We start from the raw sequence: 26834 nt of genomic DNA, 5'->3' as shown, positions 1-26834 counted from the left end.
ATGAACCCACGAGTGCGCGGTAGGTAAAAGAAAGACGAGGACAATCTGAGCCACGATACAATGCTATCTCGTTTTACGGTACAGGAGGATTATCGTACGAATTTAATATGTTTATATCGATTGTCCTGATAGGTTACATAACATGAACGTCATGCAAAATATACCCGGGAACTATATAACGACTTGACAGATGTGTCGAAATAACCTGCACATCCGATCAAACCGTTCATCTATTTAATCAAAATTCGTATTAAATAGGAGAAAAGTTCACCTGTCATTTTTCAACTGTGCCTTAAAACGCCCTTTTTAAAAGTTGATATGGCGTATCTACTAGAGTACATGTAGTCATCTAAAAGAAAACGCGCTCTTTTCTATTATTTCGTTCTTATTAGATTTTTTTTCCTAGGGACATAATATGGGGCGTGCTGCGGATGCCCTATAGAAATATTAATAGCTTCTCGGCTCTCCAAAAGATCGAAGTAATGAAATCAATGTAGGATTATATAAACATCGCTCACGTATGTTCCGCTACCTGAAATCGCTTAAAGAAGATTACATTTTCTACATGACTAATACACACTCCCTAATCTCGGAAAGCATCAGAAAATAAGGAAGCAAGCATCACTTTAGAATATGTGAGGTAAGCAGACGAGCAAATTATACAACTATGAAAAGTGCTTTTTACAAAGGAAACGGCTGATTGATAAATAAGTAAACCGCATTACCCATATCACTACTACAAATAAATCGCTTGAAAAATATCGGAAGGGCTTAGTCAGAAAATCTCGGCCTGCCGTACTTCGAGCCATCCCTTAGTAGGCTTAATTTCGATCGAAGGCAGTATATAATGTTTACTGACTACCTTCTATGTGTTGCTTTGCCTAGTGTATTCCCTTTCCATAGTTTCACTAAACCTGAGCGCGAACCAAGAGGAGAGAGTGTGCTACGAGACACGAGCGCCAACCCATTAATTGATCGTTACTGAAAGGTGTTTTGTGTGTGTCTATAGATCTGTCTCAGTGTTAAGAACAACGTCGGCTATCCTACACCACCGTGTGTCAAGCATGCGTGCCATTCATACCCCAATGTCACGCTTCTTTTCTCTTCAGCTGTGGCCAGCGAGCAGTTCCTTGTTTTCAGGAACGCTAGACCATAAAACGGTACTCGACAGATAATTCATGCGACAGCGAAAACACGAGCTTGCTTAAATAGCGTATTAAGGCCAGAAGAAAAGGCGATAGCGAAGAAGCATGCCGTCGCGTGATTTGAACAACGTCTTGACGTTGTAAGAAAGTATTGACGCTAAATTTGAGCGAGTAATGACACCCGCTAGTGAGAGAGAGAGAGAGAGATACAGCTCGAAAAACAGAAATGATGCATAGGGGTGTTATAAACAAGGAAACCTGGCCTAGTGAATGTACCTTTCTTAAAGGATCATTAGCTGTCCAATTATACCATGCAAAAAACTTGACCTTGTCTGTGTCACTTGGTGTATACGTATTTTCGCTAGACAACGTACACATTATTAGTACATTAATAAACTTTAACGGTTCCATTAACTTTTTATGGCATGAGATCTGTTATGCGCATTGCATTGTTAACTGTGCTAGTATAGTGAGATGCAGCGTATCTCATATGATTACTATTTCAAGCAGGACCAAGGGGTCAGAGACAATTTATAACTAGTTGCCCCTGTAACCAAATTCGGAACACTTTCTGGAATACTGGTTCCGTTGATGTCAACTGGTGTTTTTTTTTTTTTTTTTTGGCTATCGGACGCGTACGGAGGAATCTACTTTCGTATCGTGTAACGTCATCGCAAAAATGTCCCTAATCAAACCAGGATTTTGAAAAGATAAAGGAATTACTTTATAAATAACAGACCTATCTGCTTATTTAAATATTTACGTATTGACGGAATCGTGCTTTCGAATTATGTTTAACATGGCGCTTGTTCCTGCTGTCGTAATTTTCTACAGATGTGCAACTGTTCGACGGCGGACGTGCTCGTCGCGGATGACTTCTCCGTGACAGGTGTGGAGATCAACGCTTCAGCGAGCGGCGGTGCGTTCAGTGGAATCGCAACGGGAGCTGACGGAAGCACAGGCCAGGGAGCAGTAGGCTTGGTAGGAGGGGCAGACTCGAACGTTCTGTTCTCTCCAGAGACAAGTCTCTGTCTTTTCATAGCCTACACATTTGTATTCTGTTGCTGCTTTTTCGGTAAGTTTATTGTAAGGTACAGCTGCCTGTTCTTCTGCTTGGACTTGCTGTCAAATAGATATAACCGGAAGGTAATATAATAGGGAGAGAGTGCTCTATTTCAATAAATAACCACTCAGTCAGTCATATAATGTATATTCGAGATTACTATGGCTGGATAAATTTTCTTCCGAAGCTTGCTTGCGCGGAACGACTTTAGACCAATATCTTAGCAAAACAGGTCGAGCCAACATTTAATAAGCGTGCGCGAATCGCGTCCGAGAAGGGGACTTGTTTCTCAAAGCATATATAAATCAAATTGTCCTTCGTCCAGCGTCTCAACGATGTTTGTGAATCGACGTTTACTAGACAAGCTTACTTTCAATGCAGGTCTGGACGTAGCAAAAAGCTTTTTGCTATGATAACAGAGTAAGTTCTGAACGACTAATTTGGACGTCTACCTATAAAGACCGATTCTCAGCTCGTTACCAACTATCGGCAATAACTCTGCGTCTGGCAGTATTCAACAAATGTCAAGGAGGCGTGTTGAAACCGCAGCATGCACAATAAGTGTGTAGTAATAAGCCGAAAAGACTTCTGATGTTCTTACTGATCGAAACTACTTCTCTGTTCAACGAAAGTAAATGTACATACTTGTTTGCTATGTAAAGTAGAACTTTTTGGCTGTCTTAAAAACACTGTTTCACAAGAACAATATTTACAACGATGTTCGGTTTGTGCTTGTGAGCACTGCTTCCCTAGGAGCTGTCCCTAGACGTAAACGAACAATAGCATCGTTTCTTTTTGAATAAAAAAATACGCATATTGGGACGCTTGCGCCACAACAGTCCAACGATTTCTTCTTTAAACGAGGTGGACGATATCCAAATACTCAAATGGGATCCCTTATAACCTTAGTTCACAGGTCGTACTATTGTACAGTGTACCGTCACACACATCTTCAGCGGTCACCACTTGATGCTCATTGACGCGTAATATTGTATAACAAAATACCTATACGTGACGCGATACAAAATTAACTCACATAACGCAGCGAGCTGTAGATTCGTACGGTGCATCCTAATGTCTATTTGAGCCCGAATCAAAAACATCTGTACGGGTAAACATTAAGTGGGTCAAAAAAATGATGTTAGTTTTTTTAAACCCTTGAATGTATTTGTTAACTTTAGCCATAAAAGTCTATTTCACTAGGAATGATTCAATAGTATGATTTGGAAATTTACTAGCCAAGTTACCCGCCTAAGACTACGAGCAGCCTCATATGATCAGTTATAGCTGAAGGAAAAGAGGAGCGAACTGACGAATTGTCACGCAGTGTGCGTCGTTATCACGTTCATTTTGTGGTGCCAGGATATAGCAGCTTGCTAAGATCTGCTTTACTTACCATACAAGCGACGTTTCGTTTCGCAGCGAAGGCCGGTTAAGGTGCTTACAGCCAGCGTCTATAAAAGTTAGACACAGAGTTAATGTGGTAGCAAGGCGACACAGGCTCGTTGAGGTAGTCGGATTTGGTGACGTCCTATCATTGAGGTGTGAAAAATTACACGTATTTGGTAGTTGACAGAAGCAGAAGGATTCCTTAAAAGTCTTTATTTAAACTTACATTGATTCGTCTATTGCCCGACCATATTATACGGTCCTGGTCCTATTGACGTATTACAGTAAGTAAATAATATTAGAAGAATATATAGCCGTTACTCGTAGGTTTACACTGTAATATTAGAGTCATTAACAAAGCTCAAAAACACACACGATTGTTATTTATCCACAATATGTTATAGGTCATTAGACGATAGACAGAGTTACGCAGCAGATCGTTTAACACGCTTAGATATTTGAAATTATACGTCGCGTCATGGGATACCGATCGCTTTCATAACAAGGTACTGTTAGGTGGTTTATCCATTGAGAGTAGCTGGTAAAAATCAGCTCTTTCTGATATAATAGTTATCTAAACGTGTCAAGCCTTAACTGTTAATTTTGTCTCGAAAAACATGCGGCTGTACGTCGGTTTACTTTTGTGCTGAAAGTGTATCCCCGTATCTATTTCCTTTTGCTTTATATTTGCCTTTGTACACGCCATAGTGCTAGGCCATAAAGCCTACAGGAAACAAAGCTGTTCACCGAGAATCATGGGCCAGGCGTAAGCCAATATTTAAGTAGACACGTATATACTTTAGAGCTTTTAGAGTTGAGTTAGAACCAACCATCTATAAACTAGTGAGATGAGCTCGGAGGCAAGACAAATGAGTCTACCCGAATACCTCAGGCAACGACAGAGTGCGCACCGGAAAATAGTGGGCCTACTTCTACTACCGTTAGTGCCCGCATGCCATTATCTCACAGCAAGGAACCTCCAATAGGACGTGCTCTTTTGTGCATGGCGTTGGCCTGCTGTGGAGGACTTTTCGCGCACGGAGTAACAAGTCTATGGCTGGTGTGAACCATGTTCAGACTCGCTTCGTTAAATAGCGAAGATTCCTTTCGTATGCCGGGAATTTTTTGAATCTGCTACTTTTGTTTCTCCTATTGCATCTGGCACTGCTCCGCTATTTTCTTGGATCCTCCAGCCGTGTCGTCCCGGATCTACAAATCCTTTGTCCCGTTGATCTGTCATGCTTTATCTCTTTGATTGACTTACGTCCACTTCCTGGCCGCGATTTTATGCAAGCCTAAGTCGGTGATTGAAGTAAAAAATTTCGCATAAAAATGTATAACGAAAAAAAACTAAATATATTTTGAACGATTTATGTTTTAAGTCAGTTTTTGGCCGACTTGACCACGGCTCGTCCCCGGTGCATTTGGGGCCTCCTGTAAATTTGCTATATGTATGTTATAGTAACAACGCACTAATACGAGCTCAAATGCGGTCCATCCGAGTGACAACTCGTCCTCATGTAACGACAGCGATGAAAACATTTAGAACTAAATTGGTGCGTATTTACCTGCGCTACCGACATACGTGATCTAACACACTTTATGATTGTCCGCACTGGGTTTCGTCCTTATGTGCTTAAACCAAATGTTCTCCTTGGCTGTTGAGATGACATTCATGGACACTTGGGCGTACGCATTTAGACATTCTGCGCAGCCGCTCGCCGCTTCAATTGTAAGATATCTCTAGTTGGAGTACATCTAACAATATACGCGTTCGTTCCCTTAGGCTTAGACATAGACGCCGGGGCCGATTGAGAGCGCTTAGTATCCCTGCACAGTTTTTCGCATGCCTGCATGTCCACCCGTCTTTTACTCTCTGACAGGTGTGGCAAGACACGATCGCAGCTTCGGTCTGGGCTCGTGTGATACGGTACTGTGTTCGCTTTGATTTGACACAGCATACCATTAACATCTGCTTCTCCCTTATCAACATCTGCTTCTCCCCTATCTGACGTTTACAGGTCTTGGTCAGCCTTACGAACATAATATTCTGCCGCGTGGGATGGTGCTTCTTCTGGAAACTGCTCGAACAGACGGATCTTGAGCTCATCTTACGCCCCCGTGCTGCCCCCAAACGACTCGGAACTAGCATTCTGGAACAGGGCCTGGAAGCAGGCGTTTATGCGTCAAGTTGTAAAAAATGGCGCTGTTCCCGACGTTCTAATCCATTGGCCAGGCCTCAAGTAGTTTACAGATGGTTATTTGAGCGCCAACGAGACTTCTCCCACATTCTCTGAGAAACAATGCGCTACGGATCCTTGCATCGCAGCTTGAGCCACCATCGTCCATCCTTAAATTGGCGAACGATCCGCTCTCCTTTATGTGTCACCAATTGTAATGGCGACGCGCTAATATTGGCGAAAATTCGATTTATTTAGATGTCACCTCCTGATACGGTATATACCAATATCGTTATATATATATATAGATGTTACTGTTGAGACTGCAAATAACGAACAGATGCCTTGGACGCGGTGAGGGTCAAAGCTGTTAGCCAATATGAGAGTGAGTTTCCGACAAATGAAGTAGTCCTTCAGATGTCAGTGGCAGCGACAAAGCCTGAGCCCTTTGAGGAGGCCAAACCCTGACACCTGTTCCAAACAAACAGACCCGGATTTTACAGAAAAACGCCGAGGATGTATTACGTTGATTGTCATAATATGCGGAAATGCTAGGACTGTCAGGGGCAGTGGCAACTATGCACAGCCACCGAGGAGATGAACGCGAGTATTTCCCATTGGAAAGAGTACGCCCACATGAAAATCACGCGCGCGCTATGTGGACGCAGCTGGGCTGATAACGAAAGCCAAATGTGTGGGTCAAACAAACCAGAGGCCGCAGGTTCTGAAAGAGATCAGGGACCACAAGTTAATTACTTCCAACCCAGTTACTTCAGTCCTTGCAGGGGAAGTATGGGAAAAACTCAACACTCACCTATGGGGTAATACTGCATTTTATACTCACATAGTATAGCAATATAAGCACTAAATAGCTTTAGCATGAGTAGCATGTATGGACACGTATGTTGCGCTATGAAAAGCGGTACATGGCAAATGTTATCTTCAGAAGCACATTGACACTGAAATTCTAAATAGACACGAAAAAAATCACGGTGTACTTAACAAACGAAGGAAAAGTGACAAACATCGCATGGAGCTATTCTAATTATGGCAACTGCGACACGAATTCCCGATTAACAAAAAATCGTATTTGTTTCCCTCGATGTCATAATTTTGAATGAAAGTGGATGGAAAACGCGACGTAGCCCGCTCAACCACGACCAGTAAGACGCTTGGTCAAAATACCGAACGTTAGATATAAGCTGTGAGTACGCGTGGCACGTTACTATCCCGAATTAAAATTCGAGGAAAATCTAGAATTTAGTCATAATGACCCATAGATTGACTGCTCTGGTTATTTGTACCGCAGGAACGGTGGCTATCAACCGAGTTTATCTCTTCTTACTACGGCCTCTATATTTTGAGTTTTACGTCCGGTATCGCATTTGGCTAGACATTGTATCAAACGGCTGGTTCCCAACACGAAACTTATTACAGCCAGGTGGCCTCTACCAGAACACAATGGAGAACCAATACAACAAAGATAATCTCAAGTATAAAATGCATTTCACGGAAGTTGCATTTTGTCTGCATGCGACCGAGTCACTCCATAAGAGCCGTGGGAAGAGCGTGTAAAAAAAAAGCCGTCGGCCTTTTCACACGAAGACGTTTAGCAACGATGAGATAAAATCTCTCACTAGAATATTTTTTCCTTAGCCGATCTGCACACTTACCGTAGATAGTAGGTTACAACGATAATTAAAACAATGACAGATCTAGCAATAGGCTCAGATTGGATATACCGTTACGTCTTTTGTCCTTATGATTCGGAATCTTGCAGGGAATCTATTGGTTATCCTGGTGGTGTGTCTGAACCGTCGAATGCGAACAACGACCAACTTCTTCCTGGTTAATCTAGCCATAGCCGATTTATGCGTGGGGACATTTTGTGTTTACCAAAACATATCGCTTTACCTGATGGAGAAATGGATTTTTGGTAACTTCCTCTGCAAGATGTATCACTTCGTGCACGGCATGAGCTACACGGCATCAATACTCATCCTAACGGTTATTTCGGTCGAACGCTATCTTGCCATCTGTCACCCGATGTGGAGTAAACGGGTAAGAATAGAATACAAGGTAAAATAGGTTAATAATTAATTTCAACTTTCAATACCGTCTGGTACCACACATCAGATCAAAGGGCGAAGCGATTTGAACGCCCACTAGTGGACGACAATAGAAGTTACCTACAAATTATGTATGATATTATCGTCCATCTCAGACGATTCAAACGAAAGGAGAAAGAGGCTACAAGCCCAAGCACGAAGCAAAGGATATAACTGAGACAACTGGCAGAGTTGACAAGGTCAAATTTGCGCTTGAAAACGCTGAACAGTACTCAGTAGTTGATTTAAGCTATTGCTTAAATATACCGTTGGTGCTTCTGTAATGCCTTTCTGCGAAGAATTCATGATTTTATCATGAACTAGTCATTGAAAACATACCCTTTTCTCATTGGCTTAACTTCCTCTCCTATCCTCTTCTTTTATTTAAGCAGTGATTAAAAAAGTATTATACACCTTTACATCTTAAAATCTGCCTAAATCTACATTTCCTCCCCTTTGCTATGTACAGTTGCCCTTCTCCGACTCCGCATGCGAAGGTGCCTGTTTTTTCTCACACCGATTTTTTGTATTTTAGTCCTTTGCGCTTTGCTCTCTCTCTACATATTTTAATTACTTCCTATGGAAACAAAAGCTCTTGACGCCGGCAGAAAGCAGATGCCCATGAGGAGGAGTAACTATCAAGCGTACATACATACATACATATTCTTAATTCAAGGTTTACTTATTGTATAAAAGTGATAGCTTTTTTTTATTTATTTCGCGAATTACATAATAACGGGATGCTTCTTATAAGAACATGTGCGTAAACGAATGAACAAGTTTGTCGTTTGGGGTCCGCTCTTAGTCGAGCTCGAGTTTCTTGAAATACCAGAATATGGGGCCACAAAATATTAGTTTTTTGTTATACCTCCCTCTAGATTACTTAAAAAGTGCCGTGTTTCTCCTTCACCCTTTCCTCACTCACGTTAGCAACTCTTTGCTGATTATGCTTGTTGTATTAGTATTTGCTTTAACTGAATGGCAATAATATTAACATGGCGTACAGTACGGCAAGACATAACTCATAGCTAGCGTTTTGAAACAGCCCTAATTTTCGAGCAGCTGGGGCCGGCGTGTAAATATCATTTTTCATCAAGGCTAACGATCGTTATCAAACTAGGACGTAAAGTGTTAACGGTCATATGATTTACCTCATAGGCATCAGATACCGAAGGTGAAATAAAATATCCCAAGAAGTATTCGAGTATTGTTGTGTACAGGGATGTCGATACCGAAAAAGCTACTTCGCCTGTCCTACAGGGCTGATAGCGAACGGAAAAGGCTATGTTGTTTGAGAAACAACGTTGCATATATTTCTTCGAACAGAACGATACCCGACAGACTCAAAATAACGAAGGGACACAAGGTCAACAGCTTGAACAGGAAAACCTATTAGGTTAAAGGAAAATTACGAGTTCGATCAATTAATTCATGATACAATATAAATATACCGGGGATTCAATATAAAAATTTCCCTATAATTTCAATGGATTTGTTTTCAATCGTAATGTTTCAATTTTGCTAAAGGTGCAGATTTTTCCAACCTTCAAATGGAGCGCACTGCCCCTGCCCCCCCCCCCCCCCATTTATCTATTGTCTAAAAAATTGCCTAGGTCATGGGAGAATCTTAAGCAAGTGTGGGTCGGAGGGGTGACAGTTATCATCTACAAACAAGAATTACAAAAAAAATCGCTGAAGATCTACTATGGAATTTTACTGGCTGCGAGGCAAATAAAACCACAGCGATAATGGCCAAGCTATCGATGAAACAACGCCCTGCTCATCAGCCTCGCAGTCAGCAATACGGTCGTAGCTTGAACTAAGTAGACCTACGGAAGACAATCAAACAGGGCATTCAGATTGTTTCTATGCTGTAGTTAAAACAAACCTGTTATACCGATAAGAACTGAAAATCAACTTATTTGAAAATTCGCGCACCCCGATCTGAGATAACGGCCGCTTCTCGCTGTGGGTAGACAAAAAGCGCTACTCTCCATGATTGCAGAGGCTCGTATTGCTGATGAAAACATGTGTCTCAAAGAGTCTTCAAAACCAATCTTTCATTGAGGAAACACTAGTATTACATGGATGCTCATTACGATGCTCAACATATAGGTACCATGAACAGGAGGCCGAGGATAAATAAAACAAGTTCTCGAAAAACATTCGGCATAAATTACCTGAAACTGCGACTCCGTCTTAATGTCGCCAGTGGCTGAGCAAAAAATTGCATCAAAGAAGTGACAGGGTCAGCAGACTGTGAAATAAGATGGGTGTTTGTCCTATCTGAAAATAAAAAAACAGACATTAATAGGAAGCCTATGTCTTAGGACACCGTTATTCCGTCCAGAACTACCACAGCCTATTCGGTCATATCGGCAGAGACAAAATCAAAAAGTTTGAAGAAGAAAAGGTATAAAAATGAGGTACAATGATATAGATGAGTGTATAGTAATTTATGTCCTTCTAGTAAGCTGTCACTAGGAAGAAAACCATAGTCCTATGTACATCTTCGACGAAGATACGAGATTTTCAAAACTGTACACGCTACGACATCAGTAGCCTAGGATTGATTCGGCCTGACGAAGGTGCTGAATCAGCTTGGGTGAAAATTGATGTAATGGACACTGACGAAAGGAAGGTGTTCAGTGGGAAGGGCGCAGGGGGCATCGTAATTTTTGGTTAGATTGTATAACAATAAGCAATTGTCGAATGAAACCCCATTTGTGCCATATTCAATCTACGTAAATGTCAATTTGTTAAAAATGGCTCCTTGTAGTCAGGCTGTTAAAGTGGTTGGCAAGCACTAATTCACAGAACTAATCGGGTTTCCTTTGTTTGCTAGTACTACGACATTTTTCTTTACTCATTTATTGTTCAGTTGATAATTATACGTTTGAATAAATGTGTATATATATATATATATATATATATACACCTTGCAGTAATCATTTTTTACTAAGTAAATACGTTTTCTATTGAGGCATAATGTTGAATTCGCGCAATGGCTGTATGCGACAGGTAAAAAAAAAACGGTCCGCGATCTACCGTAAAATTCACGAGTTTTGTCTGTTTCAGGCTGTAGGACATATTAAAATTACCTTTAGAAACATAACATATTTTAGTAGTAGCACGTCTCCGAACATTTGTCTAAATCCTTGCTTTTCGGTTGTTTGTCATATGCTGGGTAGCTGTGATACAACAATTTCTAGTATATGAGCAGTGTTTCCTTAATATTTTTGTTATATCCACATTGAAAAATATCGTAATTTTTTCCAAATCCTATACGATACGTTTTGAAATTGATTGTTCACTGCGTGTTGCATTGGCTTGCCCACAATGACCTAGAAGTGACCCATTTTTTTTCAAGCGGGAAACTGGAAATGAACACCTGACCGCGTTTTGAATTCTCTAATTAACGTTGGGTAAATATATTTTGAGATAATACTGATCAAAAACTAATAACGTAATTGATTTGAAAGATATCACTTTTATCGGATAACGAGTATGGTAGGTCTCAATCTAAAAATATAATTACTATTTAGCTATATATAGCTTTATCAGATATATTTTACATAGAGAGAGTAGATTATCGAGGTGTCAACAACGGTAACGCTCAGTAAACATAGCATCTACACCAGTGAGTAGATGCGTACTTATATTGCCAATGCTATGACTCCCACCTCCGTACTTTGTTTACATTACATTGCTTTTTAAAAACGGTTTTAAATTTCTAAACGGATCTCCTATAAACGTTCACTGCATATTTGTCCGACACGTAATTTATCATTACCGATTGCATTATTATAAATTATCTATCTTTTCATACATTCTGCGGATCATATACGACACAGTTGGATATCCATTGGCCAAGCAGGCAGATCGACTGGTTGCGTCGATGGTAAAATTTAATAATTATAGTCTAACATGAACCGAGCACCTAAATGTGTGGTCATAAAATATTGTCGATGGACAGAAAGCGTGTCGGATTCTTTTATGGTCAAAAAAATTGGCAGACAGAGATAAGTTCCGGGACAGTCAGATGCGCAAAAAAACTACTGAAAAAAACGTTTGCATCTCTGAGGAATCGAATCATACTAATTAGATCACTGACACCTCCACATTTCATCATGGTTTTGTTCGAAATTGTCGCTGTATAAAAAGCGAAAATTCCTGCGAGCACGCTGTCAATATTTTTGGTAAATTGAATGTACATGCATCGTGTAACATGTACAAACAACGCCATGCCCCGCCTTTTCATACCTTATATTTCTATCGATTCTATATTTGCAGGAATGTATAAACGCCATTACATACAGCGTTCTCTGATTTTGTTTGTCTTCGATTTTAGTCGAACATTATCATCGTATACTTGTCGCATCGACCATTTTTCCATTATTGAAAACATTGCGTAATCCAAAATTATGAGGAATGCAGGGATAACACGTATAAATCATTTATTTTCCAAGCGGAACTACCTATAAGCTGGTTACATGGAGATCGAATAGGGTCGCAAGCGCTTGGTCGTCGACATAAGTCGGAAATGTAAATCGAAATTTAAAGGGAAGCTTTTGACAGAATCATTCACTGAATCCGCTTTTTGCACTCGCATTATTTACCCGTATTTTTTTTTTTAATTCGAATCGATCTGTCGCCTAACTGGAATAGCAATACGCCATGCCAACCTCACTCAGCTACAAGAATCCATGGGATATGATCAATTTCTTAGGACTAACTGGCCCAATTGCTCGTCGCTGATCTTCTGTGCTACGAGGAGAAGCTGTCGTTTCCCGTCATATGGAAGTCATATCGAGATCGCGACTAAACAAACGCAAATCCCGGATCATCATACGTATAGACCTTTTTCAATTTAACCGGCGGCAAATTATCCGGTCTTAGGTAGCATCGTGTAAGCTTTTCGGCCTGTTTCATCATCAGTGTCTTTGCAAATGGCTTGAACTGGTCACTGACGATGGTAAACAAGTAGGCACAATCTTGGTTCTCATACCTCCTGACCAATCGATAAAATAGAAACTGGGCCAGTTCCAACCCATCGGCATACAATGGTCCTAGCCAAGCGCCGCCGAATAGGTAGGGCTGAATCTTCCCATAGGCAACAATTTTTCCCCTTTGCTTTATGCCTAGTACAATTACTCCTTCCCCTGTCAACTGAAGAAGGCTGTCGCTTCTCTCGAAACCACAGACCTCCTTATCGTACTGGGTTACTAGCCGCAGGTCAGGCGCTGCCGGCGCTATTGTGACGACTTCGAGATCGGTTTCGGGCGGCTTCCGTTCAGCTAGCTGAGGGAACTTCCCGATAAATGAGAAACCATTGGTGTCTTTTACTTCTTTGAATCCTCGTCGAGTATAGATCTGCAGCTTGTTCGAGTCTGAGTTTAATGCGAAATTTGCATTCGGACACCGCGAGAGAGCGTACTGCAATAGTTTGCTGGCAATGCCCTGTCCACGCAACTCTTTCGGAACACCCAAATAGCCTAATACATAAAGCAAATCATTTTGTTTAATTACTGTTGTCATACCTACAATTTTGTCTTGACTATCGACAGCTACACGAAATCCTTCCGGGTCCAACCGGTACCACCTTCTAATTACACGTAAGTCGACTGCAATTCCAACTTCATCTTTCCAGTACTTTGGCAGGTCTTCAAGTTCTTCGGACTTCATAAGTCGTAACGTCAACTTTTCCATGTAAGCCCTCTTAGACAGTTCCTTAGCTGGGGTTTCTGAGGGCGGCTTTTCCGGGCCAGATTTCTCCGCGGGGAGCTTCTCTCCTGGGGGTTTTTCCGCAGGCGGTTTTTCCGTCATCCTTACTGTTTCAGCTACTGTCTTGTGCTAGAAACGGAAATCGAGTAACTGATATGAGATTGTTACGGACGTCGGCGTAATAAGCAACGGTTGAGAAGGGGAAAAGGGGTGCCACTGATGTTTTAGCGAACCGTCTATGACAGCCTATGACTACAACTGCCCGTTCGTTATTGCCAAAATTAAATGAATAATTGCTAAAAAATTATACGTAGCTCGGAAACGATGTGGCTCAGGACTGTCGCTCATTGAGCCTACACTGGTCCACAGGACGACCAAGTTATTCGAAGCAAAATGCAAAACGTTATAGAAATGTTGCACTTGATCGTTGTCGTTACATTGTGGCCTGTGAGTCGGCCTTTATCTACTTAATTGCCTTTAGACGAGCTGAAAAAGCTGCCGAAGCAAGGCGAAGGCTTTTTAACTGGGAAGACTACTCAAACAGGATTTCAAACAAATATTAGTTGACTTTTTGAGAGGTGGCAAGGATACAAAGAACAAGTCACTTTTTTCAAAGAAGACAATTGCTAAATCAACGCATGTCTTCTGACTGCCATGTCTTCAGAAGCTGAGTTGTTTCCGCAACTCCTTGACATGGAGAGACGCATTGCCTTCTCATCCGACATAATTGTTTTTGGGGCTTGAAGTCAGGGTTAAAATTTTATTGGCCGAACGAAACAAGGACAATAATCTTGTTGAGCAGGAGGAGAGTTATAGTACTTGACCATCGGCTTTCGAGAAATGACAAACCCATTTATCCCAAATACTACGCAGTTGTATCTGTATTTGACGTATTCCTATTTGTCTTTTAGATATAATTTAGCTGCGCGAACAGTAAATACTCTCAATCTGTATGAAGTTCCCAAACCTCTTTTGCTTTTTATATTTTTGCTGTATGCTCTGCTGGAAGTGATATGTCACCATTATTCGGGTTCTTCGAGGGGTTGGTTGTATGCCCTACCGTCTGCCTAGTATATGAACATGTAGTAGTCACAGAAAAAGATCCTTCAAGAATTCTACACCAGTCTCCAGGATAATTGGTAAGGCAAGAAGCCATTGAAAATTGTGCCTGGGTAGAACATATTGAAAGCAGTTTATAATCGATGCATGCAAATAGTCTGCCTTTAACGAAGAAAAACAAATCAGAAAGGTCGATTAAAATGTCTAGTAATACCTCTGTTATTGCTACATTGTATTGCTGACCCAAGTAGTATTTCTGTGTGGGTCCTAAATTGTCATTGAACAGTGGCTGTTTGCATTGAAAATAGAGTGAGCAATTCGTATCGCCAGGCGTATGGCTTAATGGATGGCCAAGTGGTGAGAACTGTTAAACTTGAAGTGACTTTACACTTACTGTAATTTAATTGAAGTCGCTATTGTTTCCAGGTGATCACATTAAACAGGTTACGAATCGTGGTTTGTTTCGTATGGCTTATAGCTGCGGCATATTCATCGCCGAAACTTATTATATACGGTGTCATTAGGTAAGTACAGCACGACAGGCGTAGGCGGGTCACGTTGCGTGCATCGCTGCTACAGCCATCATCTCTACCTCACAACACTCGCGGTACACTCTGTGTAAATGCCCCCAACTCGAAACCTTGAAATCTAATAACTTATCTGAAATAAGGGCAAGGGAGGAAACTTATTCGTATATGATACACCGTAGAATTTGCTCAACCTTTAGTGAACGAGAATAGAAGAGATTACTGAATCTGTACCAAACTGCAATATGTCGAATTCGACTGTAGCATCTTTGCAAAAATTGCATCAGACTTTTTGTGCGGAGATAGTCGTATTCGTCTATAGATATATTTGGTAAACGATCCATTTGGGTCGGTACTTTTTATGCCTATAATGATTACAATTCGCTTCAATAAGTAAGTAGAACACATATTTCCGGTGCGTCAACCCGTATGATGATGGGTTCATACGTATCTGATGTGATTATTAGGTACGACATCGAGGACCAGCCGGGAGAGTTGTGCGTCATGAGGCGCGAGCGAAAGTCGTCCTATCATCGCATGCACAAAATCTACGATCTTATCAATTTTATCGTCTGTTTTGTAGTCCCACTAGCTATTATTAGCGTTCTCTATACCTTCATTTGCTTGCGACTGTGGAAATCGCAGGATATGTTGCGCACAATACAGCCTAAAAATGAGACTGCAGACGGCAAAGCTACCCTTATTGCAACAGGTACAACGCTCAAAGGTGCTCAAGTGACACTGACGATTACCAATGATTCCCAGCAAGCGAGTCTTGACGACAAGGAGATCTCTCAGAGTATCGGTAGCACTCTCGCCATTGAAAAAGGTCAACACGTACTGGCTACACCTACGCATTCCTCTCAAGTACATCGGGAGTCTCTTTCGGAATTGCCATCGTCACTCAGTCAGCCATTAGCTCAGCAGGAAGTACAGGTCAACGGCAGAACACTCGTAAGTGATACAATAGTACAATACCCGACCTATATTTCAGACGCATGAACTTGATGTTAAGCTGCCTGTAATAGGCATTGGTCTGCCAACAGAATTATGTCAAATATAGACATATTAGCAAGACGCTGAAATTCGTGAAACTCGTGCCCCCTAAAATCGTTTACATTAAACTGATATACAGTCCCTTATTTTTTTAATTTTCCATTGTAAGCCATTTTCATTTTTTTTATAGGTAATTTTTAAAAAGTGTTAGGGACTAAAATTTATTTGCGTAAATATATATACTTTTCCCTTAAAATTATGAAGCTTATCTACCTGTTGGAAAAAGCGCTCGACGTTTATAAACGAGATACTTCCTTTGTGCAATCTAAATTGCTTAGCCTATAAAAACTAGCACGTTTAGACAAATGACGAGGAACGCTACTTTTCTCACCGACCTAGGTTTTCTCAACGATGGTATATCTTGTGAACCTGCTAACAGAAAAAAACGCTTTGGTTACTGAAAGCCAGCAAGCGAACGTGGCGCCAGGTGTAAACCGGGATGGTCAGCAGGCGAACTTGGACAAAATGACCAATGCAAGGCATCTGATGTTAGGCATGTGATGAGCAAGAAAAGCAGAGAAAGGGGCTATAGGTTAGTCAGGCGAAGCAGAATCCGCCTTCTAGTTTTTTCGACCTTTCATGTCTGCTAGAGTTGGTGATGGCAAAGTACCTTATTGACCGTGCAGATGCTAAACAAACTTGCAGATACGAGTGACTTTCTACCCTGATGATTAGGCTCTTCTTTGTTATCCTGTGTGATATCCTTGTCATTAGCAGACATAAGCCTAGTGCTGAGACAAAAGGTATGGCCAGCTACCGTTTCCCTTTTCTGAGCGTATCTACGTGACAGTTTGGCGGTATTTGCGGCAACGGACGAAAGGAGTATAGGAGGTCAATTGACGCTCGCTCGTAAGATAAGGACCAATAACCAATACGCAACGGTTATCATACTACTGAAAAACTTAGCCAATCTGTCAAATTTGACAATTTTTATCAAGGTTCTAAACGCATGAACGCCTGTACATAAGTGGCCGTTCTTAAGAGAAGTCAGTTCATGCTAAGTTAAAGCAGAACTGTTATACTTCTGCGTATGGACTTAGCCTTTGTGCTATATTACATTTTATAACAAGGACATGCCTAACTGGTACGTTTCCATAGCAGAGCTGTAACAGTGATGACTTTTCGTGATGTTACCGCCCTGTTCCTCCGTCGTAAAGTCAAACGTGTGTTTTTATATATATATATATATATAAAAACACACGTTTGACTTATATATATATATATAATGTTACATCTAGCATTCGTTTAAGTTTTACAAACTATTATTTGTTGCATCAGTACCAAAACATCATTAACATAGGCACACTCTATCATGATAACATAATGGGAGATAAATTAATTTCCTTCCGCATTCACACGTACCTTGTGATGTATACGAAATATCAGTTATTAAGTTCCCCGTGCGATATAGTCGTTAGATTTAGGGAAGATTCTTACGGAAACTATTCCTCGAATATCGGCCAGAGATTACTAAAGTATGCTCCTCAATCAAGATCATTTCACACACCGATGAACGGCCTCAGATTCTGCTCATATAGATATTTAATGGTCAGAGATTCGGCGTAGGTAAAGCGGCAGACGATTTATTCAGTAGAAACTTTATATGCATGGATATATTTGATACCCTTCTCCTTCTACCATTATCATTAGTAGGTTTCTAGCCATTGTAATGTTGCATTTAATATAATCACACTGGTAACTGATTTGTTTCGAACTTTGTTTAATAAGAGAGTGAGTGGAAGCTATCAACCGTTACCGTTTGGAAGAATCGGCTGCCAAATTCGAACTTTCTAAACGTTCTATGACGCTCTACATGCTTTTGACACGTTGAAGCTTTATATACACAGCTTAGTACATTGTTCTCTTGAAAATCATTACTAAGAGGTTTGTTTTTTTCAATTCCTATCATTTGAACTGAGTGCACCGACAGACCGTAAATAGACTTACCATTAAAATAGACCTCTAAAGGTGCGACAAGACAGGGAACGCTCAAATATAAAGGGCAGCAAGCATCGATGGATAAGATGTTGACATTATCGACACATGAAAAGTGTTCCAGTAATAGCTAAAAAAAAGGCCATGTGCCCATTATCGAGTTTTTGTCACAAACACTTGCATAGGGTTAGTTGCAAGGGAAAATGAACGATGTTTGATAAATCAATAGGCTAGGTTAACTAATCGTCTATCCGATGAGCGGTGTCCCTGTTAGTTTAAAGGAGATGCCCTTTATAATCAACAACTAATAATAGCAAACAAGCTCTTGACCCCCTATTAACAAGCAATACAACTATATTGAGTATACTTTCAAGTGTTTAGATACATTTCTATTACATATTCATGATCAGTCCAGGTAATAGCTTTGAATACACTGACGATTTGTACCATATTGTTAAATATTTGTAAAAGGGCGCAGCAAAATATACGGGGCATTATTGCCGCCAGAAGTTTCAACACACAGTTAAAACGCATGCTCTGGTGCGTGGCATTTAACTTATTTGCCACTCGCAAATGGGTTTAAATTGAAGTTGAACCTTCTCGTTGTACCACAGGACGGAGCTGGATACGACGGCACCATTATGCGAACATATAGTACCTATATATGTTCAGATATGGTTAATTTGATAAGTGAACAGGCACAAGGTTTGTCGGGTCTTGCAATAAGTTTTGACAGATTTCAAAAGAACCTACCAGCCAGCGCAGTGCGACTTTGTAGTAGTTCTTTCAAACATGCATAGTAAATACAGCCTAAAAAACTGCCTGACAAGAGATATTATGCATGTTTTGCTTGAAATGTTTAATCTGCCTGCCAGGGCGAATCTAGATGTCTGCTTGGGTGATTGCGTAACTTCGAAATCCTGTCTAATGTCTTCGCTAATCTTCTGATTAGCGAGCCTACAGGGTCGTTAATGTTATACACAGATTTCGGTTCTAAAGATTCTAGATTTTGAAAAATGGCTGTCTCTATTGCTCATCTCCGTTCTATCCGTTGTTGAAGCATAACGCTCCTCGTGTTATCGGATTCCGCACAGCTATAATGCTTGTTTACAAAAAAAATATGTTCAATATATGTTTCAGTATAGCACGCCTTTACTATTCGCCGACCTTGGATCAGATAGCTTCATTAGCTGAGTACAATATCATTATGTTACATTCGTTTTATAATGCGATAAAGCGTATGAACCAGTTCAGACTTTAGTGATAGGCTACATCTGATAAAATCGTATCGTCGTTTTGATATAAAGAAAGAATAAGGACGGAAGTAACGGAAAGCAGAAGAAAATAACGACAAAAAATAACACGGTTCGCGTAGGACTATCTGAAGGACAGGTTCAGGTAGCATTTTCCGCCCTGTTAACATACAGCCCAGCAGGAGATCTCTTGCACTCAGAACATTATCAAAAGTCAAAAGAGCGCTCGGTCGTCACGGAGTGAGATATAAACATAAAAACTAAATAGTTCGCAAAGGAGGATCGGTACATCAGGTGCACATTTCTGTTGAATACAACTAATATGAACAGAATAAGTACGATCCGAAGATAAGTTTTCTTCCTGATTCTCTCGTCGTAGGTCATCTCTTCTGACTGTCGACAATTTCAATGGTGTTGTTTGTAGATGTACCAGAAACATAAATGCAAAAGTTATTATAGACATGTTCATGTACGAATGCATAGTAATGCTTGGAGCGCGGCTTAAATGAGCTAAAACTTCATAGAAATAAGCTTCCGTTGAACAATAAGACTGACGTATAGAAGACAAACTGCCATTTGACCGGATGCGTTAACGCAAATACAGACCATTAGATAATATATGTACAAATACATGTACGGTGTCCCAATAGAACGTATATACTGTTAATGGGTCATAAGTCTGTTTGACAATAATAACTTAAAAACAAGGAAAATTTACTTTAAATTGTTATTGAAAGTACGAAAATGTAGCAGACATACACACACACACATCAGAAAGTTTCAGGCAGGCAGGTTCACCTATGCGGTTAACAATAATCAGTTAAAATATAGGTTTACATCAGATAGAATTGTTCAGAACGCAAAGTTTCGGACCAAGAAACCAAAGAACCAAGGACATCAACGATTTTCGCCGGCAAAGAACAAATGTTAAAAAAGGTATACTAGAACATCCCCAAAATCTGTAGCACAATCAAATTAACCGTCAGCCGCATTTAAAAACAGTACAAAAAAAAAAACATATTTTAACAATCGTCCATTGTAGCAATATTATATATATATATATATATATATATATATATATTATATAGGTCATTTAAATCGATAAAGTTACATTCAAATAGAACTGAACGGACTTATCGATCAACTTAAAATCCGTATAACTACAGAGAATCACTACGTAAATTACTGGGAGGCAATGACGTGGCATTTTGAGTAAATAACGTTCTCTTACTTTGCTTAAATGTAACGGTCACCTACGCTGTAGGACCATAATGTAAGGGTGTATCTTAAAGAGAACCTTCCAAACAGATGACTTCTACAAAGAGAATACCGTTCTTGTTTCCTAAGGGTAAAAATAAAGTCCACGTCAAATAACCAATGATACTAAACGGTTTAGATGGAATAAAGGTAAGCCATAATAGCAAATAAAACGCTAATTGATGTTTATAAATCACTACTCAAAGTTATCGGCAATGTATTGGACAGAACGGTCATAATTTTGTACATATGCGACCGGCCGAAGGTTATACACGTACGTTTAATGTAGATTCGTTTACACATAAATAATGACTTTATAAATAAAAACTGAAGTTTGGGACACCCCGATGAGAAACAATAAAGCCTAGGCCTTAATCATATGTTCGAAAAGATGAACTTGAGTGTCCAAGAATTGCTTACAAATTCTTGCCAACACTCAAAGCTAGCTTCACGTTAGTCTTTTCGATTGAAAATATGATTTTCATCTAAAAATAGACGCGATCTACATGGAGTAAGTCGGCCAACCAATAGGCTCTACCTATTTAGGTGATGTCCGTCTGTTTGTTAGATACTAGTTATTATTTATGTAGTATATTGTTTAATATCGAACAAAGATATTAAACACGGACCAGAAGGTGAAAGAATGAAGAACGCCTAACACTTTGTTATACCTACTGCTAGCCTAGTCACTGAAAAATATGTCCAGTCTTGCTCGTGTATGGTAAACATGTAGGCCGATACGCAGATCTACAATAACGTATCATTGTCACTAACATAATAATTGTTATTACTTTTAGTATAATTGACAATCTTCTATGTGTTCTTGTTTGCCTTATCGGTTTTATGTGTGTTTGCAGGTAATCACACCGCCTCCTACGTCATCCCGATCTTTGTCGCCGACATCATTGTCCCGTTTTCGATTTCGTTTCTGCTCAGCGTCACTGTCGTTGAATCGACAGGTTTCACGAGATTCTCCTACAGTGACCGAGCATCGTATTCGTACGTCGTACGGCAGCAGCCAGCGTTCAAACGCATCAATCACCATCCTTCGAGCACGCCGCAACGTTATTCGGTTGCTTGTGGTCGTCCTTTTATGCTTCGCCGCCTGTAATCTTCCCTTCCACGCACGTAAACTTTACCAGAACTGGGGCTCATCGTATGATGGCGCCCGACTGCCGTACGTCGTCATGACAATGGTAACTCATCTTATTCTCTACCTGAATTCGGGTATCAATCCATTTATTTATGCGCTCTTTTCACGCAATTTTCGTCAGTGTATGCGGGACGTGCTGCTATGCAGTATCCCAGCACTGAAGGGGAATACGACCACGGCGACGCAGCTTGGCACCTTTTCGACTAACGGTCACCTTTTCGATGAACGGCGTCGAAGTCGTCTGAATCCAGACAAGCAAGAAACTCATCAGCCTTCACGAAGAACGAGTTTCACATCTCAGACATTTGTTTGTCGCAGGGGTTCCTCGGTCGAAACGAATCGAACATCGAGAAGCAGCACTAAGAACTCATCTCAGAACGTTTAGTTGCTCATACGTAAGAACACTACAATAGCCTCGAGTAGCTTGTAAATAGGCATATCGTCGCGTTGGAAAACATTTCGTCCAGTTACTTGATGGCATTCACTAGGCTGTGTAATATATTACTCATACAGAACTTAGCAGTAGATCGAGTATACGAATTGGCAATTTCTGCTAAACTAATTAGGTAACCATGCCCTCCGAAGCTAAACAGGTCGTTGATTAGTTGAAGTTATGAAGTGCAAACAGAGAGGGAAAAAGAAAGCACAGGCAATGTATATATGTTTGAAAAAACGACGGTGTTTTTTGACAGGGCCGTAAGCGTACAAGCTCGGTACACTTAACTGAACAGCCATCTGACTGATAATAAGTTACAGATACGCTATAATTCCACAGTCTGAAAATAGACATACAGTTACATATCTTAAAATGTGACTATTTACTCTAAGCTTTGCATTGTACACAATAGAAGATAAACAATTTTTTCATTTTCACTAAATTACACCTATATTCTAAATAGCTTTTTTAAACCTTATGTCCTTTTTAAACCTTAACATGTGACGACTGTCTTATAGCATTTCTTGTTTTTATAGGTTTGTTTTTTCTTCTTTCAATTGGTATAGCGTTCGCTATAATTATGCAGCTTTAGGTTTGTGACAACGCTCATTTTCGGCACCCTTGTCGAGGGCTCCTATTATCAGTTGGCTGATGTTGAGTGCTAAGGCGCTATGTGTCGATTAAAATATCTTTATATAAAATGTAAAAAAGAAAACGATAATTCCATACAATATTATAACACAAACTCATAGTCTAGAACGCTAGGTCAACGGCACTGTTGAAAATAGCGGATATAGGAACTTTGCATGCGATCTGTATTGCAATGAAGACCTTCTCCGACCCGACAACACATCATATTCATTACCGTTTTTTTTTGCATATGGCTCCCTCTCGTACCCTTTTAGAGTACATGCACATTTGGAATTAGGAAGAAAAATAAACTTTGATATTGGGCGTTAAAAAAATAGAGTAGATAACTTGGAAAAAATTGTCAGAAACGATCACCTTTCTGGTGAATCAATATCTCGAGTCTCTTTCAGCTTTGCGAACTTTCCGTACAAGACACGGGGTGCAAGAATTGGCCATTTTGTCCCTGGTGCTAATTCCTCGTTTGTCATAAATACGTTTCGAATCAATGTTTCAAATCTCCGTGCTTACTGATTAATTTGGGTCTTCTCAACATGAATGTTATATTACCAGGTATATTTGCAACTCGCTTAGGTACTGTTACTGTCAATATAGCCAACCTGTCGCGATCGGATTTCGAGAACACTGATAACATAGTACGTACACAAAAAAGAAAAACAAAAAAAAAAGGTTAACTGATATTAGCTAGGTTAGATAGGTTGGTGAAGGAATACAACGTCGACGCTGAAGTTAACCTAAATCGATTTGTTACAGTAAGCCACAAATATATTTTCATAGCCAATTGCTTCTGTAAGACGACCGTGTCAGCGGGAATCTGTTCTTCAAAGTGTGCTTCGCGCGCTTGACGTCAAGCTCATGATACAGAATCGAAACTTACTTGTTGTTATTGTTGTTGTTGTTGTTAAGTTATTTTCAAGCATTTGAAGTCGAAAAGTATTGGATAATCGAATCAGCATTGTAACTGATCATTTTTTAATGCACAGCCTCGTCTGCGGGTTAATAATCACGCCTCGAAATAGCTTATCTGAGCGACCCAGGTAACTTTGTGCTTGTATCGTGCAGACATCTACATCCGTCTTCATGTTTACCCGATCGGTAGTAGGCAAGAGAATCCACTGGAAGTGAATTCGACGCTAGCGCTAGAGGTCGCTTCGGATGCCGATCTAACTAACCGACAATATCAACTGGCCCGCTACGACTATTTGATGGGTCATGTCAGTCTGCTAGCCGGTTACCAGCGTCGCGCCTGTCTTACAATGTCTGATCGTTCTATCTGGGCATACGTGTCGGCCTACGGGTTTCAGCTAAGGTACATGTCAAAAAGTAGGAACATTCCCAATACGAATGATATCAAGCTAACGAAGGGACTTGACGATGAAAGCACGCTTGGTAGTGGGTTCGTGGTACAACATCGATTATAGTCACTCAGAGCTGAAGGTCTCGGTTGATGACCAAACCGGGACGCTATTCATGTCAAGTGGAGTCGACGATCGACAGATCTTTCTACTCGGCTACCCCAACAACTACAATTCGGCCCCCAGTTCATCAGCTGAGCGCTAACAATTGGTCTCCTCGATATGGGGCTATCCTGCTTCATAGGCACATTGCGTTGTATATATGATGCCTACGAGGCCCTGTAAAAGTGTACAGATTATCGAATAACGAACGAAGGCAAATACCTGGCAGTGTAAATAGTTACTTTGTTGTATTAATGACTTGTACCAGCTGGCTAGACTAAGGTATTCTATGAATGTAGCTAGCAAGTCAAATGAATGGCTTTCAACTCTATTCAATAACATTGCTCGGTGGCCATTTAAGCTTGGGTTGCAGCTGCGGATGAGTGTTTTAATTTTTTTTACTTATTTTAGACAGCATATTGAATTAAATTTGTGTGCATTTGTCTACGGTCACCAATCATTACTTTGTTTATTCCCTTCTGTCGTCTGCTACATGCAAACACTTAATAATTTCTTTTTTTTTTCCTGTCACATGGTAGAGGACCTTCACAGTAAATTTACCTGATCAGAAAACGCTTGCAAATCGTACCACTAAACAACACCTTAGCGTCAAACACGCGACGATTTTTTTCTCGACCTCATTTGTACTTCGAAACTTAACTGATACCTTTATTTGAATGCGTTCTCATAAACATCGAATGGCATCCATAATCAAGGAACTATTCCCTTCAAATCAGACTGACGCATAACACACATCTAGGTCTTGCAGTGTTTCAAGCTGATTTTATCAGTTGGTAGTATTTACCACAGGACTCGCACACGTTTGCGGTTACCATTCACGTGTAAAGCTCCACAGGATTTTGATGATGTGACAATGAAGATCTGTGATGTAAATAGAAATCACTACCGATTAATAAAATAAGGTACGTTGCTGTCAATGTTAAGTAGACTCGTTGTTTATGAGTACGTTTACAGCGCGATAGGAACAAGGATTTTTTCGACGACATGTCTCCCGTACAGATAGCTTACTTTACAAATGACCTTTTATACCGCCCTAGAGAACTGAATTGTATCTTCCTTTAGACAAAATCGATTATTTTTGATAATCCCTTGTAAAATGTATACAACATTCTCGGTTGTTAGTATACCATATAGCTTGCACTGGTCTAGCTCTTCTAAGACCTCTACCCCGCAACGAAGCTATACCGATCAGTTCGCAGTGTATTGGCAGTGTACATGTGCTATATACTCAGTGCAATATTACCTTCCTTTCATTATACAACTCCATATGCAAATAAATCGAACACAGTCAACAGGCACCCCTACACGGACATCACATCTTCAAATGTATAGATACTTGTGTGCGCTGAGCGAAGTCTTTAGGTACATCTGTAATTGGTAAAGTTGTAAACATGTAAAGCACTAGAGCTAATGTAAATATCGGATCGATGATGAAAATAAAATACCTAAATTTATCACATAACGAGCTTCTGTTTAAATGCCTAATTATGAATAGATTGTGTCGATTGTCCATGTTGGCAATCGAAGTGGATGATGCTTATAAAATTACAATTGTTATACAATGTACAATTGTTGGCAAATAAACTTCTGCGTAAATAGAACTTAATAACAAGGACATGAGCCCGCATGGTATCCGTGTTGCCTTAACTCGACTAGCCGATTCCGGTAAAGCAGCTGGTTTGCGTACGCGTAACCCATGACCGCAAACGTCATAGGCTAAATCTCATATATGATTTTCTCGCAATAGGCCCGTTGTTTTTTGTACTTTATTTCACTTGCGTCCCTGTCCTCTTACGTACTGCCAAACGCTGTTGTTCATGAGAAATAATGTATGCAAAAGGGTAAGAGATACATATAGATGGCCGGCTCCAACAGCGGACGACGAATGTATGTATTACATCATATAGTGACACGTGTCAAGTTTTATTTGGAATACTTGATAGAAAAAATAGTAATGTTATAAAAGTCCAGATGGCGCAATTGTGTCACCATTTCTAAACGATGAGGTCATCTACAGAGACAAAGCCTGGTGATCCTAGCCTACTCGAGCGCTCGACTCTTACAGGGCTTGAAAGATGACCCTAAGTGCTTAGTGGTCCATGTCAAAGGAAGAATCCTGCTTGCCAATAGTGACATGAGAGGGAAATATGTATATGCTAGAGGATTCTTTTTCCCCCTATGGGCCTGTTCGATTTCAAACAAATGTCTTATATGAAAATCAATGCAATTGATTTTGTCGTACGACTCGTTCGGAATCTACAAAGGGCATTAACTATGTTTCTACACGTATACTGCTAATCATGAATTCGCTGGCAGGCGCTCATTTATGGTGAGAAATTCTCATTAATAACAATAATTTATAAATTCCCCAAAATAATTTTCTGTAAAAAAATTCTGCACTAATTTAGATAACTGTTGAACCT

At 40.2% G+C, this 26834-nt stretch overlaps 1 protein-coding gene across 1 annotated transcript; it reads left to right on the top strand.

Moving 5' to 3' along the window:
- Positions 1-1788: 1788 nt before the first annotated feature.
- Positions 1789-25873, top strand: TrissinR (Trissin receptor). Its single transcript, XM_022840725.2, has 5 exons — positions 1789-2220; positions 7558-7838; positions 15095-15192; positions 15663-16149; positions 21554-25873. Exons 1-5 carry the CDS (start codon positions 1980-1982, stop codon positions 22232-22234), a joined length of 1788 nt encoding a protein of 595 aa, XP_022696460.1. The 5' UTR covers positions 1789-1979; the 3' UTR covers positions 22235-25873.
- Positions 25874-26834: the final 961 nt, after the last annotated feature.

Source organism: Varroa jacobsoni, unplaced genomic scaffold (assembly GCF_002532875.2).
Source record: "Varroa jacobsoni isolate VJ856 unplaced genomic scaffold, vjacob_1.0 scaffold_883, whole genome shotgun sequence".
Classification (NCBI taxonomy): Eukaryota; Metazoa; Arthropoda; class Arachnida; order Mesostigmata; family Varroidae; genus Varroa; species Varroa jacobsoni.
This window is presented reverse-complemented; position numbering and strand designations above follow the sequence as displayed.

Bases quoted from the DNA above. Each gene is read 5' to 3' on its own strand.
- TrissinR (XM_022840725.2), top strand. From the start codon at position 1,980: ATGTGCAACTGTTCGACGGCGGACGTGCTCGTCGCGGATGACTTCTCC. The intron at 15,193-15,662 runs GTAAGTACAGCA...TGTGATTATTAG, and splicing joins ATTATATACGGTGTCATTAG to GTACGACATCGAGGACCAGC. The intron at 16,150-21,553 runs GTAAGTGATACA...GTGTGTTTGCAG, and splicing joins AGGTCAACGGCAGAACACTC to GTAATCACACCGCCTCCTAC.